The sequence below is a fragment of the Giraffa tippelskirchi genome, chromosome 9 (genome assembly GCF_054371585.1).
Source record: "Giraffa tippelskirchi isolate mGirTip1 chromosome 9, T2T-mGirTip1v1.2.pri, whole genome shotgun sequence".
Classification (NCBI taxonomy): domain Eukaryota; kingdom Metazoa; phylum Chordata; class Mammalia; order Artiodactyla; family Giraffidae; genus Giraffa; species Giraffa tippelskirchi.
In genome coordinates, this window is record NC_137283.1 from 42,263,343 (window position 1) to 42,276,708 (window position 13,366).

Below are 13,366 nucleotides of genomic sequence, written 5' to 3' on the forward strand. Positions count from 1 at the left end.
AGAGCCTTCTCCAACACCACAGTTCAAAAGCATCAATTCTTCCGCGCTCAGCCTTCTTTATGATCCAACTCTCATATCCGTACATGACTACTGGGAAAACCATAACTTTGACTATACTTTGCCGGCAAAGTAATGTCTCTGCTTTTTAATACGCTGTCTAAGTTTGTCATAGCTTTTCTTCCAAGGTGCAAGCATCTTTTAATTTCTTGGCTGCAGTCACCAAGCCAGACTGGGGGAGGCGGGGCCAAAACCTGAAGTTCGAGCCTAGGGGCGGGCCCCGAGGGAAGGGGCGGTGCTAGGATCCATAGCGCATGCCCAGTGGTGCTGCCCGCTCCGCCGTGGCTGCCGGCGCCACCGCCCACTCCGGGCTGGCCAGCGGCAGGCGGCCCGGGAGCAGAGTAGGGCCCGGCTGGGCGAGCGCACGGCCATGGCCCCATGGCTGCAGCTCTGCTCGGTCTTCTTCACGGTCAACGCCTGCCTCAACGGCTCGCAGCTGGCCGTGGCCGCGGGAGGCTCCAGCAGAGCGCGGGGCGCCGACACCTGTGGCTGGAGGGTAAGGAGAGTTCTCGCTGTCCCCCAAAGCGCGGAGGGCACAGGTGCTCGCGGGCAGTGGAGCCCACGCCGACTTGCCTGCTCTCCGTCCGTGGCTTGCGCCACAGGGCTGGGATCCTGTCTGCTCCCGCCCTCCTGCCTCCCTCCCGGGGCGCGCGTCCGCCTGCCCTGACTGGGTTGAAAGAGGCCGCCCGACCCCCGGCTTTGTGTTGCTAATGAGGCGCGGCCACGGGCTGGGGTCCGGCTCCAGGCGGGCAGGCGAGAGGGGCGCCCGGCGACGGGCGGGAGGAGGGCGCCCCACCCTTTGTTCCAAGCCCGGGACCTCAGGGCAGCGCGCCCCCGGGCTAGGATCCTCCGCGCTGTCGGAATGGGGTCGTTGGAGCGGGAGTCGGGGGAGGGGTCTCCCCACGAACCTCCGGTCCTCAGCTCTGCAAAGGTTCGGGACCGCCAGGCAGGGGACCCTGAATGCTGGGCAGGGGTCCGCCCCGTTCTCGGGACTGCTTTGTTCCTTCTGGGCCAGGCCATTTTACCCCACTTTCACCCCAGCTCAAGACTCCTGTTTGATTTTGCATTCAGCCCTTTGCCTAGCGGATGGTCTCTCAGATGACCCTCTCGCACCCACGCACACCCCGAGCCCGCTTGAGTTGCGGATATTTTTCATGACCAAAGGGAGGAGTGAGTTTGTCACCTCGGTCAGGTGTCTGAGAGGAGAGGGGCACCGTCGTTCGTCCTGTGTTTGGAGCAGTCTGCCCCTAACCATCGCCTCTTGGACGCCATCTGAGCGGTGGGACATGCGGAGGGGGTTGTCCTTCCGGCAGCTTGCATCCCAGGTCCCCAGCAGTGCTCCTGGGCTTGGGGAGCGCGAAGATTGGAGACTGTATCCATCTGCCCCCGGCTCCCCTCCCTCCCAAGCCAGGGCCAACCTGGCGTGTGGGCTCTCAGCGCCTTCAGCTTTGTGGAGAGGACACCGGCTTTGCACTCAGGCAGCCACGAGCATGATCTTGCCTCTTTTTCTGGGCAGCTTTGAGCCTCGGTTTCTTCACTTGGAAAATGGGAGTAAGTGGGGATTTCCTGATTTCCCTAGCACTGCTTCTCAGGGATGGGTAGGGGGTAGATCTCTTAGAGCAGTGTTCATCCACCTCTGTGGGGTACTGTGAATGGGCCTGGAGCAGTCACGGCCTAGAACTGACACCCCTTTAGGAGTACAGACTGGTGCCTTCACCTCACTTGCCCTGCCTTCAGAGAAACACAGCAAGGAAGACCAGGTCAGCTGGGTAAGCTGAAACGTCTTCAAACCCAATAGCTGCAGTGTAGAGAGCTCTAACCCACCTTCTCACGAACCCCATAGTGAACAAAACCTCCTTAGTTGAGTAAAACATCATATTTTCCTACTTTGCCCCATTTTAGTAAAATACCACTATTCTTTTTTCTTTTTTTCCAGTAGATACCAAGTTTTCCTGTTTTTAGGTTTAAAAAGTTTCCCGTAAGACTATCCTCACATTGACTTACCAGTCTTTAAATTTTTTAGCTCTAAACTGGTATGTTGGCATTTGAGTAAACAGCATCGCAGGCATTTTATTCTGTTTTCATAAGACGGCATAGGTGGATCAGTGTAATTTGCTGTTTTTCTGCAGTTGCCCAGGTGGCTTCGTGTGTCCGTGCACCAGCTGTGTGAAGTTTTAATGCTGTGGGTATAGCAGGTCCCTGAAGGAGCCGAGCTGGTGGCTTTGTGCTCTCAGTGAGAATGTGTTCTCCCCTTAACCTGCACCCACATAGTTTTAATCGTGGCCCTCGCTCCAGTGGCTTTGCATTCATGTTGGAGGTAACCTTCTCAACAGCTCTTAACCTTGGTCCCACAGTCCTTCCCTTGGGGTCATCTTCACCTACTTCCTAAATGAGCATGGAAGTCTCAGGGTCACCTCTTGGATTCTGGGCTCTCCCCAACCTAATACCTGGCACCTTCCTTCCTGGACTTGCTCATTGATGCACGGAGCCCAGCTCACCCACCTGCCTCACACACTCACCTTCCCAGCCTCTACCTGCCCCTCCCACCCTGCTCCCTAACTCCTGTGCCTATGATGCTGCTGAGGACACGCTTCTTCCCTGCTCCTGGGGTGCCTTTTCCTCCCCTGAGAGCCCCGTGGGCCCAACACTCAGCTCAGGTTTGCTTCCTCGAGGAGGCCCTCTCTGAATGCCATTCCCCTTGCTTCGCCTTCTCTTGCAGGTCCTCGCCTTTGGCTCTCACCAGACTGCATTGTCAGTATGTGCTCCCATCTGTGTCTTCAGACTAGTTTCCTTAGCCAGGCACTTAACCTCTTTTTGGTGGGTTCAGGGCCTGGTGCACTGTAAATCTTGGCCTAACCCAATTAGACCCCGCAGCCTTCCTGCTAAATCCTGTATTAAGTGATAGATTTTAAGAAGGGGGCAGGGGAGGGATGAAGATCAGAGCAGCGGGCTGCAATGTCTTTCCCGCAGCAGGCTTTCGTACATGCTGTTCCCGCCTGTGTTCCTTCTCTTTACACCTCAGCCTCCCTTCTCAGCTCCAACATCACTTCCTGCAGGAAGCCCCCTCTCCCCCTACCTCCCTAGGTAAATTTTTCCAGAAGTTGCTCTGTCAGAGGGCTGGCCAGTAAGTACCAAAGTACAGCTATTTGGATGTCTGATTCATGTCCGTGTGACCTACCTGACAGTGGGTGTTCAACCCATAGACCTTGGTCTCAGTTCTGAGGTTGCTTATCGTCTATTTGGGGCCGTGCTCACATGTAACAGTAGGGGTTAATGCTGTGTGATGCAAACAAGTGAAGGCTTCCTGTGGGTCTAGGTCACACAGAACCTGGAAGATAGAGGCACAGCAGGGCAGAGAAGTGAGCCTGAAGGAGGTGCAGGATCTGGGTGCTGGAGAGGAGCTGAGCGATTGACCCCCTGGCTCTCGAGGGAGCGGGTGTTCCAGGAACTCTTGCCTCTGCAAAAATGTGTGTTTTCCCAGGACTCACAAGGTGACTGCAGCCAGCTAACCCTCAGCAGCTGTAACCCTCCCTTTGGGGTTGCTCTCAGAGGAGCCAGCCTGGTTTAAGTGGTCAGATTTCACAACCTCCCCGTTATTAGTGGGGCAATTAAGGGGCTGATACCATCTCAGTGTTTTAGAAATGAGTTGTGGGCACACTTCCTCGACTGCTTTAAAAACAAAAGTCTCTTAGGGCACTTGCCAGGTAAAGTTGCTCTTTGAGTAATACAGTTTTCTCAAAGAAGTAACGAGTTGTAAAACTTCCAGAGGGGCCAGCATCCTCCTTGACTGTCTTAACTGCTTGCTTCTTGGAAGTGGAGTGGTTGTGTTTGTGATGTGTAACTTTATATCAGTCACTTGCATGGAGGTTTGCCCCGCCCCGTCCTTGCCTTGCTCATTGTTTTAAGAAGCCTATGCGTGGAACCAGGAATTAGAAATCTATTCCCACAGGTTTTTATTCAGCGGCTTTTCCTGCAGTGGAGGAGGAAGGAGCATTTCTTGCCTTTTTACCTAAATGGAGTACCCCTTCCCTGGTCTATTATCCCTGAAACTCAATTTCCACTGCCTGCCCTCCCGGAAGTCTGCTCCTTCAGGAATCCAGGAAGCCGGGATGCTGGCATCGTCTTTACAGTGAAGTGCACGTTTCCCATTTAAGGCAAATACTTCATCTCAAAAGGTAGGAAGAAATAGGGTGGTACTTGGAAAAGAAGAAGTTGCAGCTGATTAAAATTTAGGTTCTTGATAAAAATCCAGTCCAAGAACTCTCCTTGGCCACAAGCCCAGCCATGTTTATTTAATTCTGAATTGGATGTGTTTTCATTCACTTGCAGCTCGTGGCTCTCAAGCCTGCATCTGATCTGCCTGTCCTGTGGCTGTGTTGTCCATGTTACACATTGCGTCTCTAAGTTAAAAATGACTCAGGCCTGGTTGACACATTTTCAGAGAAACATTTTTATAAGAAGCGTGATGCTTTCTTCCAGCCTGCTTTGCTGTGGTAATTGGGAATCCTCTGGCTGGGGTCCATCTTTCTTGAGCAGCCCTCACTTCCCATCCCTCCCCCATCCGTCCAGTGGACCCAGAGCCCCTGCAGTGCCTGAGGCATTATGCTAGTTATTAACTGGGGGTGGGGGGGGGCGGTGCTGCGGGGGGAGATTGGGAGGGTACAGCTGGGTGAATGAGCCCAGCAGCTAAGTACTGGCTGAGGCACTGCTTCCTTCTAGACATTTCTCAAAGTGAAGTCCAGAGCCCTTCCAGTATCAGGATTGCCTTGGGAGCTCATTAAAATGCAGATTCAAGGCCAGTGAGACCAGAATGGGCATGAGGTGGGGTCCAGGAACTGACATTTTAGCAAGTTCCTCTGATGCTCTCAGCGGTGAGAATCACTGCTCTAGGAGACAGGGCTTCTGTGATGGCAAGAAGGAGGTGAGAAGCCACACTGTAAACATTTAAAATCAGAGCTTGACTTTAAATTACTTCACTGGACCTTTAGAATGGAAAGTGGAGACTTTGTCCAAGCCCTGGAAAATGGCAGGGGTGAGGCTGGCTGAGGGGGGACCTGGGGAGCCAGTGGTTCCCAGGGGTGCCTCTGGGGCTGGGGACTAAAGAAGAGGCCAGGGGTGAAGGGGACTGACGCCTCCACTGGATTCCTCCCCAGAACAGCTGGGCCTGTCTGGAAAACAGTCTCAAGAAAGAGTCGAGTAGGATCCAAATCATATTCTCAGCCGTTCAAACCTTTCAGACAGCTTCCTTACAAAGGAAAGAACTGCTAATGCTTTTTTAAGTCTTTATTTTAAGTTGAGTATTTCTCATGCTTCATTTGGCTTAAAATGTATTGGTTTTTTTTTTTTTTTTTAAGCTTTCAAACTCTCTTTCCCTCATCAGTCCCTAAACTTTTCACATACCATGCCCAGCAGATGTCTGCTGGTGCTGAGGCCATCCCATCAACAGTTAGTTTTTCCTTTCATTCCTTGCTGCCTCTTGTGTCTGCCCCTGATGGATGGGTTCTTAGGCTTCTGGAAGCTTGGGGCCCCCTCACCCTTGATCTGTAAAAAAAAAAAGGGATGAAGCAGGGGCTCAGGTACCCCTAGAACTTCACAGGCTGGGGTGGGGGACAGGTCTGTCTTTGGAGCAGACCTCTGTCCAGCCACCCCAGACTGGCAGCCAAGACCATTTCTGTTTCACATCCCCCCCATATCTGGAAGTTTCCCTGACCTCTGCAAGCCCTGGGACCTGTCTGTGCTGGTGCAGCAGGCCACATCTCCAGGCAGCCTGGCTTGCCTGGGCAGTGGGAGGCAATGTCCTCCTGGGCAGTGTTTGTCTTCGCTGCCGGGATGTTCTGAACGGGCCTGACACATGATTAGGTGACTGATGGCCCCACAACACATTGTCTCCTCCAGGGGCTGGGGCCTTTGAAGCTCTTCCCTGTGGGAAGTAAAGAGACTATTTGCTCTATTAAAATGCCTTGGTATTTCCTCTGTTTAACCACAGGCCACTTCCTCTCTGCCACTCTAAACCCGGCAGGGCCACCGGCTGATTGAAAAGACACAAGCCCAGGAGTGATCACATCCTATTGAAACAGATAGTCTTACTGCAGATTAAAGCTGGGGCAAGAAGAGACCAAATCTAAGAGGGATTCCTTGAGATGCTCCTTATCTTGCTCAAATTTAGCCTGTTGATATCACTCACACTTAAAAGTCATGAATGCATTCTTTTTTTTTTTTTTCTTTTTAAGAAGGAACTCCTAAGTTGTAACCAAATGAGTGAGTGTGTGTTTCATCTATATAAGGCAGGTTAAAGTTATTCAATCCACTGAATTTCTCATCGTGTGAGTTGGAAATGCTTCAGTGTCTGGGAAGGGCATGATGTCTGTTCATAGAAAACCATACTTGGCTTATTCTCTGCTTGTAGATCCTGTCTGTTTGTTCTCATGTGCTCAGAAACCCAAGTAAGACATTTATAGCTTAACTAATACCAAGAATATATCCGGGGAGACTGTCTCTCCTGCTTTCCCGAGCAATATCTTGAGAAGGTTTAATTAATAACACCAGGCATGAAACTAAAAATTGAACAATTGAAAAATTACCTACAGTAAACAAAGACTGAAATTTAAACTCCATCCGTACCCTGTTTCTTTTGAAGGGGCCTAAAAAGGGAATGACTAGTGAGTCTCTAATGAAGACTATTATTTTAACATTTGCAACTCCATTGTTCAAAGCATCCATGATAAAAACAGCTTTCCTTTTCTTTGGTTCCTTGTTTGGAAATGTTGGGGAAAGGTGGATGTAGCTAATTAAGGCTACAACATTTAAAGGGGGGGCTTAATAAGTACCAGCTGTCCTCAACAAATCAACCGGGTGGATGACAAAATAAAGATGTGATGTGAACACACATGTAATTCTCTTCTAAAACGGAAGTTGCCCTATAAATTGTCTGATTTAATAGGGTAAATGAAAACTACCTCTACTATGCACTTTTAAGAAGCATTTGTTTTATAGTAAACCTCATGTCTTATTTGCATAAAGGCCATGCATTAAAAGTTGAAAGGGCAGTAGATGGCAGGTATTGTGGAAAGTTTAATACATTGTAATTCTTCTGTCCTTTCCCTCACTCTAAACCTGATCTTAATAGACATTAATCATGAGACTTTTCATTAAAATTACTACATTGTAGGGAAGCTTGCTTGAACTTATCAGAAATGCCTATAAAATTGTAGCCATGACTTTGAAAAGAGAATTTGGAAATTGATAGCATTAATGAAAATGTTCAGGTAGAAATTTACCTTTTACACATTAAATGAATACTTCAAATGAATCCTTTTAAATCATAAGGGATCAGGCTTTAAATATAGCTTTTTTTCAAATTTGAAAGTCCTTTACTCCCTTAAAAACTAGGAGTTTTTCCAAGTGTTCTGTTTTGTCAGTTTTGTAGATTTTTTCCCCCCATTGAATGGTAACCCTTTAAAAAAATGCTGGCTATGGCCCCAGACTTCTGTTCTGAGCTGGACTGTTTGACTTGCTAGTGGGAGGTTGATGGGGATAGAGGGAGGGTTTCCTTGGAAAGAAGAGGTACGTTTCCCTGAGACGGGCCATATGGTTCTCCATGATTTTATTCTGTCCAGGTGATTTCTGGTTTCTCTTCTGAAAAGCGTTTCTTTCCCTTTTATCTGAGGAAAATACAATGGAATCCAGACGAGACGCAGGAGCGAGCAGTCAGCCTGAGTGTGATCCCAGCTGAGTGACAGCACATTACCTCCATCCTCTGGAGGGGGCACGTTTGCCCTGGGTGGGGTCCAGGCACTCACACAGTTTTAGGATTTGTTATAACTGCTCCCTGTCTGCAGTTCACAAAGACATTTGGAGTGAGGCAGCAAGAGCTGCTCCTCTGTGTCAGGCCATGGTGGTTACATTTTCTGGGGAAGTACAAAGAGGAGTAGGACCAGGCGCCTGGCTGCAGTGGCTTCCTACCCAGGCGGAGCTGCGAGGCCTGGGGGCTCCCCCTCCTCGCTCTGCCTGGCGCACTCCCCACAGAGTAGTATGAACCAGGGTTCCTGCTCCACATTCCAGAACATTCCGCATGTGCATTTGCCAGTGTGGCAAGCAGGGTGATGAGGAGCTTGTGTCTGAGGGGCTGCTTGGTGCCTACCTTGCGGACCCTGGCTTCGTAGCTCATGTCTCGGTTGATTCCCAGGAACTCTGGCTACTTGTTCTGCCTCAGTTTCTCCAGCTTTGGAAGAGACCCGCCTTTCCCTGGGAGGCTTCTCCACAAAGGCCCCCCAACTTCCCCCCATATGGCTTTCACCTTTGCCAGGAAGCCTACCTTAGGTGAAATCAGACCCCCCCGCCCCCCGCCGCCCACCGCCCTCCCATCATGGCTCCAGATTTAGTGAGGGCCCATCCAGCCTTCTGCAGTGATGCAGTCAAGAAGGGAAATCTTGATCTGTTTATGAAGAAGACACTTAATTTGGATGGTTCAGAGGAGGCTTTGAGAAAGGGATTAGATGGCTAGAGAAGTTCGCCCAGGGGACTTTTGAGCAAGGCTTCTGGCAAGTGGAGCCCGGAGGTGAGGGACAGTTTGGTCAGAAAGAAAAATGTGGGTAAAGCTGGAGGAGGGCGGCTCCCTGGAGACGGGACAAGAAGGCTGAAGACGGAGGCTGGGACTAGATAAAGGGGTGTGTTGAGTTTTGCCCACATATGCACCTGTCAGGAATGGTGATGCTTGGAAGATTTCTCCAGCAGCCGAACAGCTTGATAGGGGTGACCCTAAGCGACCTTCATTCCTTCATTCAGTGTGTATTTGGTGCTTTCTATGTGTGAGGCCTGGTTTCTGGAGCTTAGATTGTAGTAAGGGAGACAAATAGGATAACAAACTACCAGAGCCTGACCACTGTATTTAAAATAGCAACCACTACTCTTGGTTGCTCACCATTTTTCTTCACTTGAGTTTTCTCCATAGAATTTTTTTTTTTTTTTTTTTTTACCGTGAAACACACAGTATTTTCTGGTCTGCCTGTGTGTCTCCCTTGCCGCACAGTCAGCTCCCTGGGGGCAGGGCCTTGATCTGTTTTGCTTCCTGTTGTGCCAGGAGATCAGCAGTGGCACACAGTAGATTCTCCCTCTGTGTGACCAAGTGCTCTGCAGGAAACCAGGGGTGATGAGAGCGGGTGATCTTGGGTGGCCTCTCTGAGCAGGTGTCATGTAAGGCGAGCAATTGTATTAATAATGACAATGTCCTCTGAAGTTCTGTAGTTATGATTTTCTTTTATCTTTTAAATTTTATTTTGACCGGAGTATAATTGGCTTTATTTATGGGTTCTTAACATTGGTGCATCATGTGGCATTAGGTGCTGAGAGTAGCATAAAAATATGCCTGACTTCATCCACACCGCAGATTATTGGCACCGTGTCCCCAATACTGGCCAACCGCTGGGCCGCAGGACAGGTTCCCAGGGAACAAGAGAGGCGGGGACCAGGGCTGGTCCTGGATGGCAGTCGCACTTGGGAAAGGGTTGGATTCTTGAAGAGGGGATGTTTGGACTGTCCAGGTTACGCTGCACTGTGAATGGAAAAAATATGTAAACAAACAAAAAAGGACTGCTAAGGGCTAACTAAACATTCTGATTTTGGACTTCACGAAACAATGTGAACGAGATGACCCTCACTCCCTGGCAGCAGGGAGGTGGTATGTGGAAACTTGGTGATTTTAACAGAGAATCAAGCCTCATTTTCTTTCGGTTCCCTTGGGTTGTGAATGCCTTTCATTTTCTGAAGTCACCCACCGGTCCGTCCAGAATCAAAGATGCTCTTTGCCTTCTTCCCAGGGCTGTGGGTTTGCCGGCCAGCTGTGGTAATGAGTTTCTGCCCAGCTTTGATTTCTATGCCTTGCCTCCCCGTGGGAGGAACTGGATATTTCTGATCTTACCTCTGCTCATATTCAGATCCAGCCAAGCAATCAGTGACTTCCCGGGCTTTTTTGTGGGAGACTGTGGGAAAAGTCCTGGTTGGCTGGCTATGAATTAATGAAATCCTTAGAAGGCTTCCCTAAAGATAGCTCCTGTGGTTTTAAAAAAATAGCATTGCCTTTTTTAATTTGAGAAAGAGGTCATGGAGTTTTACCGAAATTAAGCAGAGAAAATGTAACATCTGGTTGTGCTGCCTGAAGACCGCTGTAAGGGGGCAGGAGCGATGGGTTCCCAGTGTCCGACATGCCCAAGGTGAGCGCCACCCAGGTCTCTCAGGGCCGCTCTGGACACGCAGCCTGCCCCTTTGTTATCCTCCCTGCGTTTTGAACCTCAAGACACAGAAATGCTATTCTGACATCTTTTCAGTGGAGCACATTTCCCATCTACTGAGCTTTATTCCTTTTGCTTAGAGGGTCACACTTTTTTTCCCCCCCTTTAAGTGCATAGTTTTCAAGTTGCAGATTAGTATAATCATTGCCTTTATCTCATTAAAAAAAGATGGGGTAGATAATGGGAGAGAGCTTGAGCGGAAGGCAGGGAGGGGAGTTTTAAAGAGCCGTTCTGAAAACTGGAATTCTGATAAGAGGAGGAAGAGAATGATAAATTGCAGACAAGTTTTAGGGAAAGGCATAAAGGCATTTTAAAGGGACTGTGCCTTTTATAAAGGCAGAAACCTAAGTTATCTTAAATGTCTGCTGTGTGTACATACCCCCAACCACCACCCAGTTAAGTGAATAGTAAGTCATATTACTATGTTTTTAAAAAATTTATTTCAATTCTGAACCTATTCTGTATTAAGACTTTATATTTAGGGAGCACACATTTTCTGAAACTAAACCGAAAGGTGAAATTGTTGCTGCCCAGTGCCCACGCAGACCAGCATCACTCGTACCTGGGGCTTCCCTTTACTGTGCTTTCTCCCACATATTTTGGATTCTGAAAATTTCAGACCTGTAGAAGCGTTGAGAGAACAGTGGAGTAAACACCCATTTCCCCTTAGCTGAGAGTCACCAGTGCTTTGCGCCCACGTACCTCTGTTGTCCCCCAATGTCCTTCATGATTTCTTTCTGAATCACATTCCAAGATTCAGACAAGAGCCATTCACCGCTTGTAGACACACCCTGTCTCTTTAGTCTCCTTGCATCTGATGGAGTCCCTCCACCTCTTTTTTGATCTTTTGTAACATATACATTCTGAAGAGTCAGGGTCACTTGTGGTATAGACAGTCACACAATTTGAATTTCTGATTGTTTCCTCATGATTAGGGTAAAGTTAAAATTTCGCAAGATCTCTCTAAAGGTTCAAGTGTGATGTTGTTGGATTTTAGGTATCAGTCGGTAATAAACACAGGTGCAGTTCTAGCAAAGAGCAAAATGTGTTTTTTCTACTTGAAATTATTGCACATAGAGACCTTTCTAATGATTTAACCCAGTTTGGTCTTGTATTATTTGTTTTTTTTTTTTTTTAATTCAGTGCTATACAGAAAGACTTCTCTTTTACTTTACTGGGAGTCCAAAGAAATGGCAAGGTGTCTTTTGCATTATCTTGTAATTTAACTTTTTTCCTTGAAGACGATCTGATTTCAGCTGTGCTCTCAAAATTGGGAGTGTCGCGTCCCAAGAATGCTTAAGGCTTTTGCCATTCACCGGGGCTCGTTTCAAAGAGCTGTAGATGTCACTCTCAGCGACTGACCAGGAATGAGTTCCTATTATAGCTCCCGCTTTGGCCTGAGTGAGTGCATGGTTGAGTGCTCCCTCACACCAAACTCAGCCACTTCTTTCCTTTGTGCTGAGAAAACATTGAACTTTATTTCCAGAAAAGGCCGCTTTACTCAAAACATGTCCTCAAAATCAGTTTCCAGCCTTCTCCTTCCGTGAGTACATATTGCCTGAATTATTTTATTAGAGACCCTTAAGAGAGTTTATTTATTTAACTTGAATTAGTATCTTCTACCTCATGGCATGCTTTTTTTTTCTTTATCCCTACCCTAGATTTCAGGGCCAAAGACACAGAAAGTTAATATTGATTATTTCTCAAAGTAAGTTAAAATGTCAAAAAGCAACAAGTTGTTATTCTCCCAGGGTACCAGGGAGACGACAGAGACAAAACCTCCATCTTTTATTCATAAGTACAGGGAGCTGGCGAGAGCGCAGGCAGGCCTGTATGCCCAGCATTTGTTCAGCTTTCAGGACCAGGCCTCCTCCCCTGCTGGCCGTGAAATGTCATGCCGAGATGCAATAGTGGGACATTCAGCGTCCAGAGAATGGACCGCAGAGGTTCAGGCTCGCTTTTCATTTTATTTTCTGGCACAGAATCCACAGTCGCCTCTGTGGCCTGACAGCAAAAGACCAGAGAAGGATGGCTTGGGATGCTGCACACGCGGGGCACCACGTCGGGCCAGGGTGCGCCTGGGGAAAGGGCGGCCAGCCGCCTTGGCTTAGGCTGGTGTGCTCTGCTCAAGGAGAGCATTCTAGTTTCCATGGCTCTGCTCCTTTGGTTTTGGTGGGGGAGAAGTGCACAGTGCTTTTCAGTTGAGAAATCACTAACCATCTCTGTGTAGAGGGCAGCCTTGGGGCGGGGAGCTGAGGCTGGGAGGCTCCTTGGACTCTTAATTGTTTTCTTAGAAAAAGAGAAATCACACAGCATTTGCTAAACAGGCTTTATAGCAACAGTTTTCAATTGGAGGTGACTGGGGTATCTCTGGTGACACTTTTGATTGTACTGGGAGGGATTTTGCTACTGGCATTTAGTGGGTAAGGGCCAAGGATGCCACTAAACATCCCCAAATGCACAAGTCAGCCTTCCCCAATAATGGCCTAAAATGTCAGTAGTGCCAAGATTGAGAAACTCTGATTTTGGAGTCCCTTTTTAGTATTTGAATTTCGCAGCTCACTTCGCCACATAACACTTTTTAACTTCCTTTCTGTTAGAAGCTGCTGGTTCTATAAATCTGCACTCAGGATGAATTTCCATTAAAGTCTGTAAGACATATGATTAAACTATTGTGGTGCTCCGTGAAGATACGCCCTATATGCAACTACTATTTAAAATGCAAAAGACGGTGGTTTTTTTTTTTGGCCAGAATTTGATCAAAGTAGCATAACCTGTGCCTCTGTTTTTGTTACTCACTGATGGTCTGTGGATAACATTACATTTTTTCAGCATGAAACCCAACACTTCAAATCCCTAAAGCAGTCTCAAATTTATGGTTAATAAAAGCATTTATTGTACTGGATGTCATCTGTTATATCACTCTGGGGCTAGAAACTGGCAAGCAGTGGACAGGAAATATTTTCATTTCAAATCGCTTCAATCTTATGGTCTAGGGGCAAAAGTGTCTGATTTCAGGAAAG

The 13,366-nt window shown here is 48.2% G+C and overlaps 1 protein-coding gene across 1 annotated transcript in view; it reads left to right on the forward strand.

The window, feature by feature from the left end:
- The first annotated feature begins 287 nt into the window (after window positions 1–287).
- The window catches only part of IL17RD (interleukin 17 receptor D), a 65,841-nt gene continuing 52,762 nt past the window's right edge, over window positions 288–13,366 (forward strand). Inside the window, exon 1 of the mRNA XM_081524816.1 lies at window positions 288–553. Coding sequence (XP_081380942.1) covers window positions 428–553 — 126 coding nt within the window. The 5' untranslated portion in view covers window positions 288–427. The remainder of the gene's footprint in view (window positions 554–13,366) is intronic.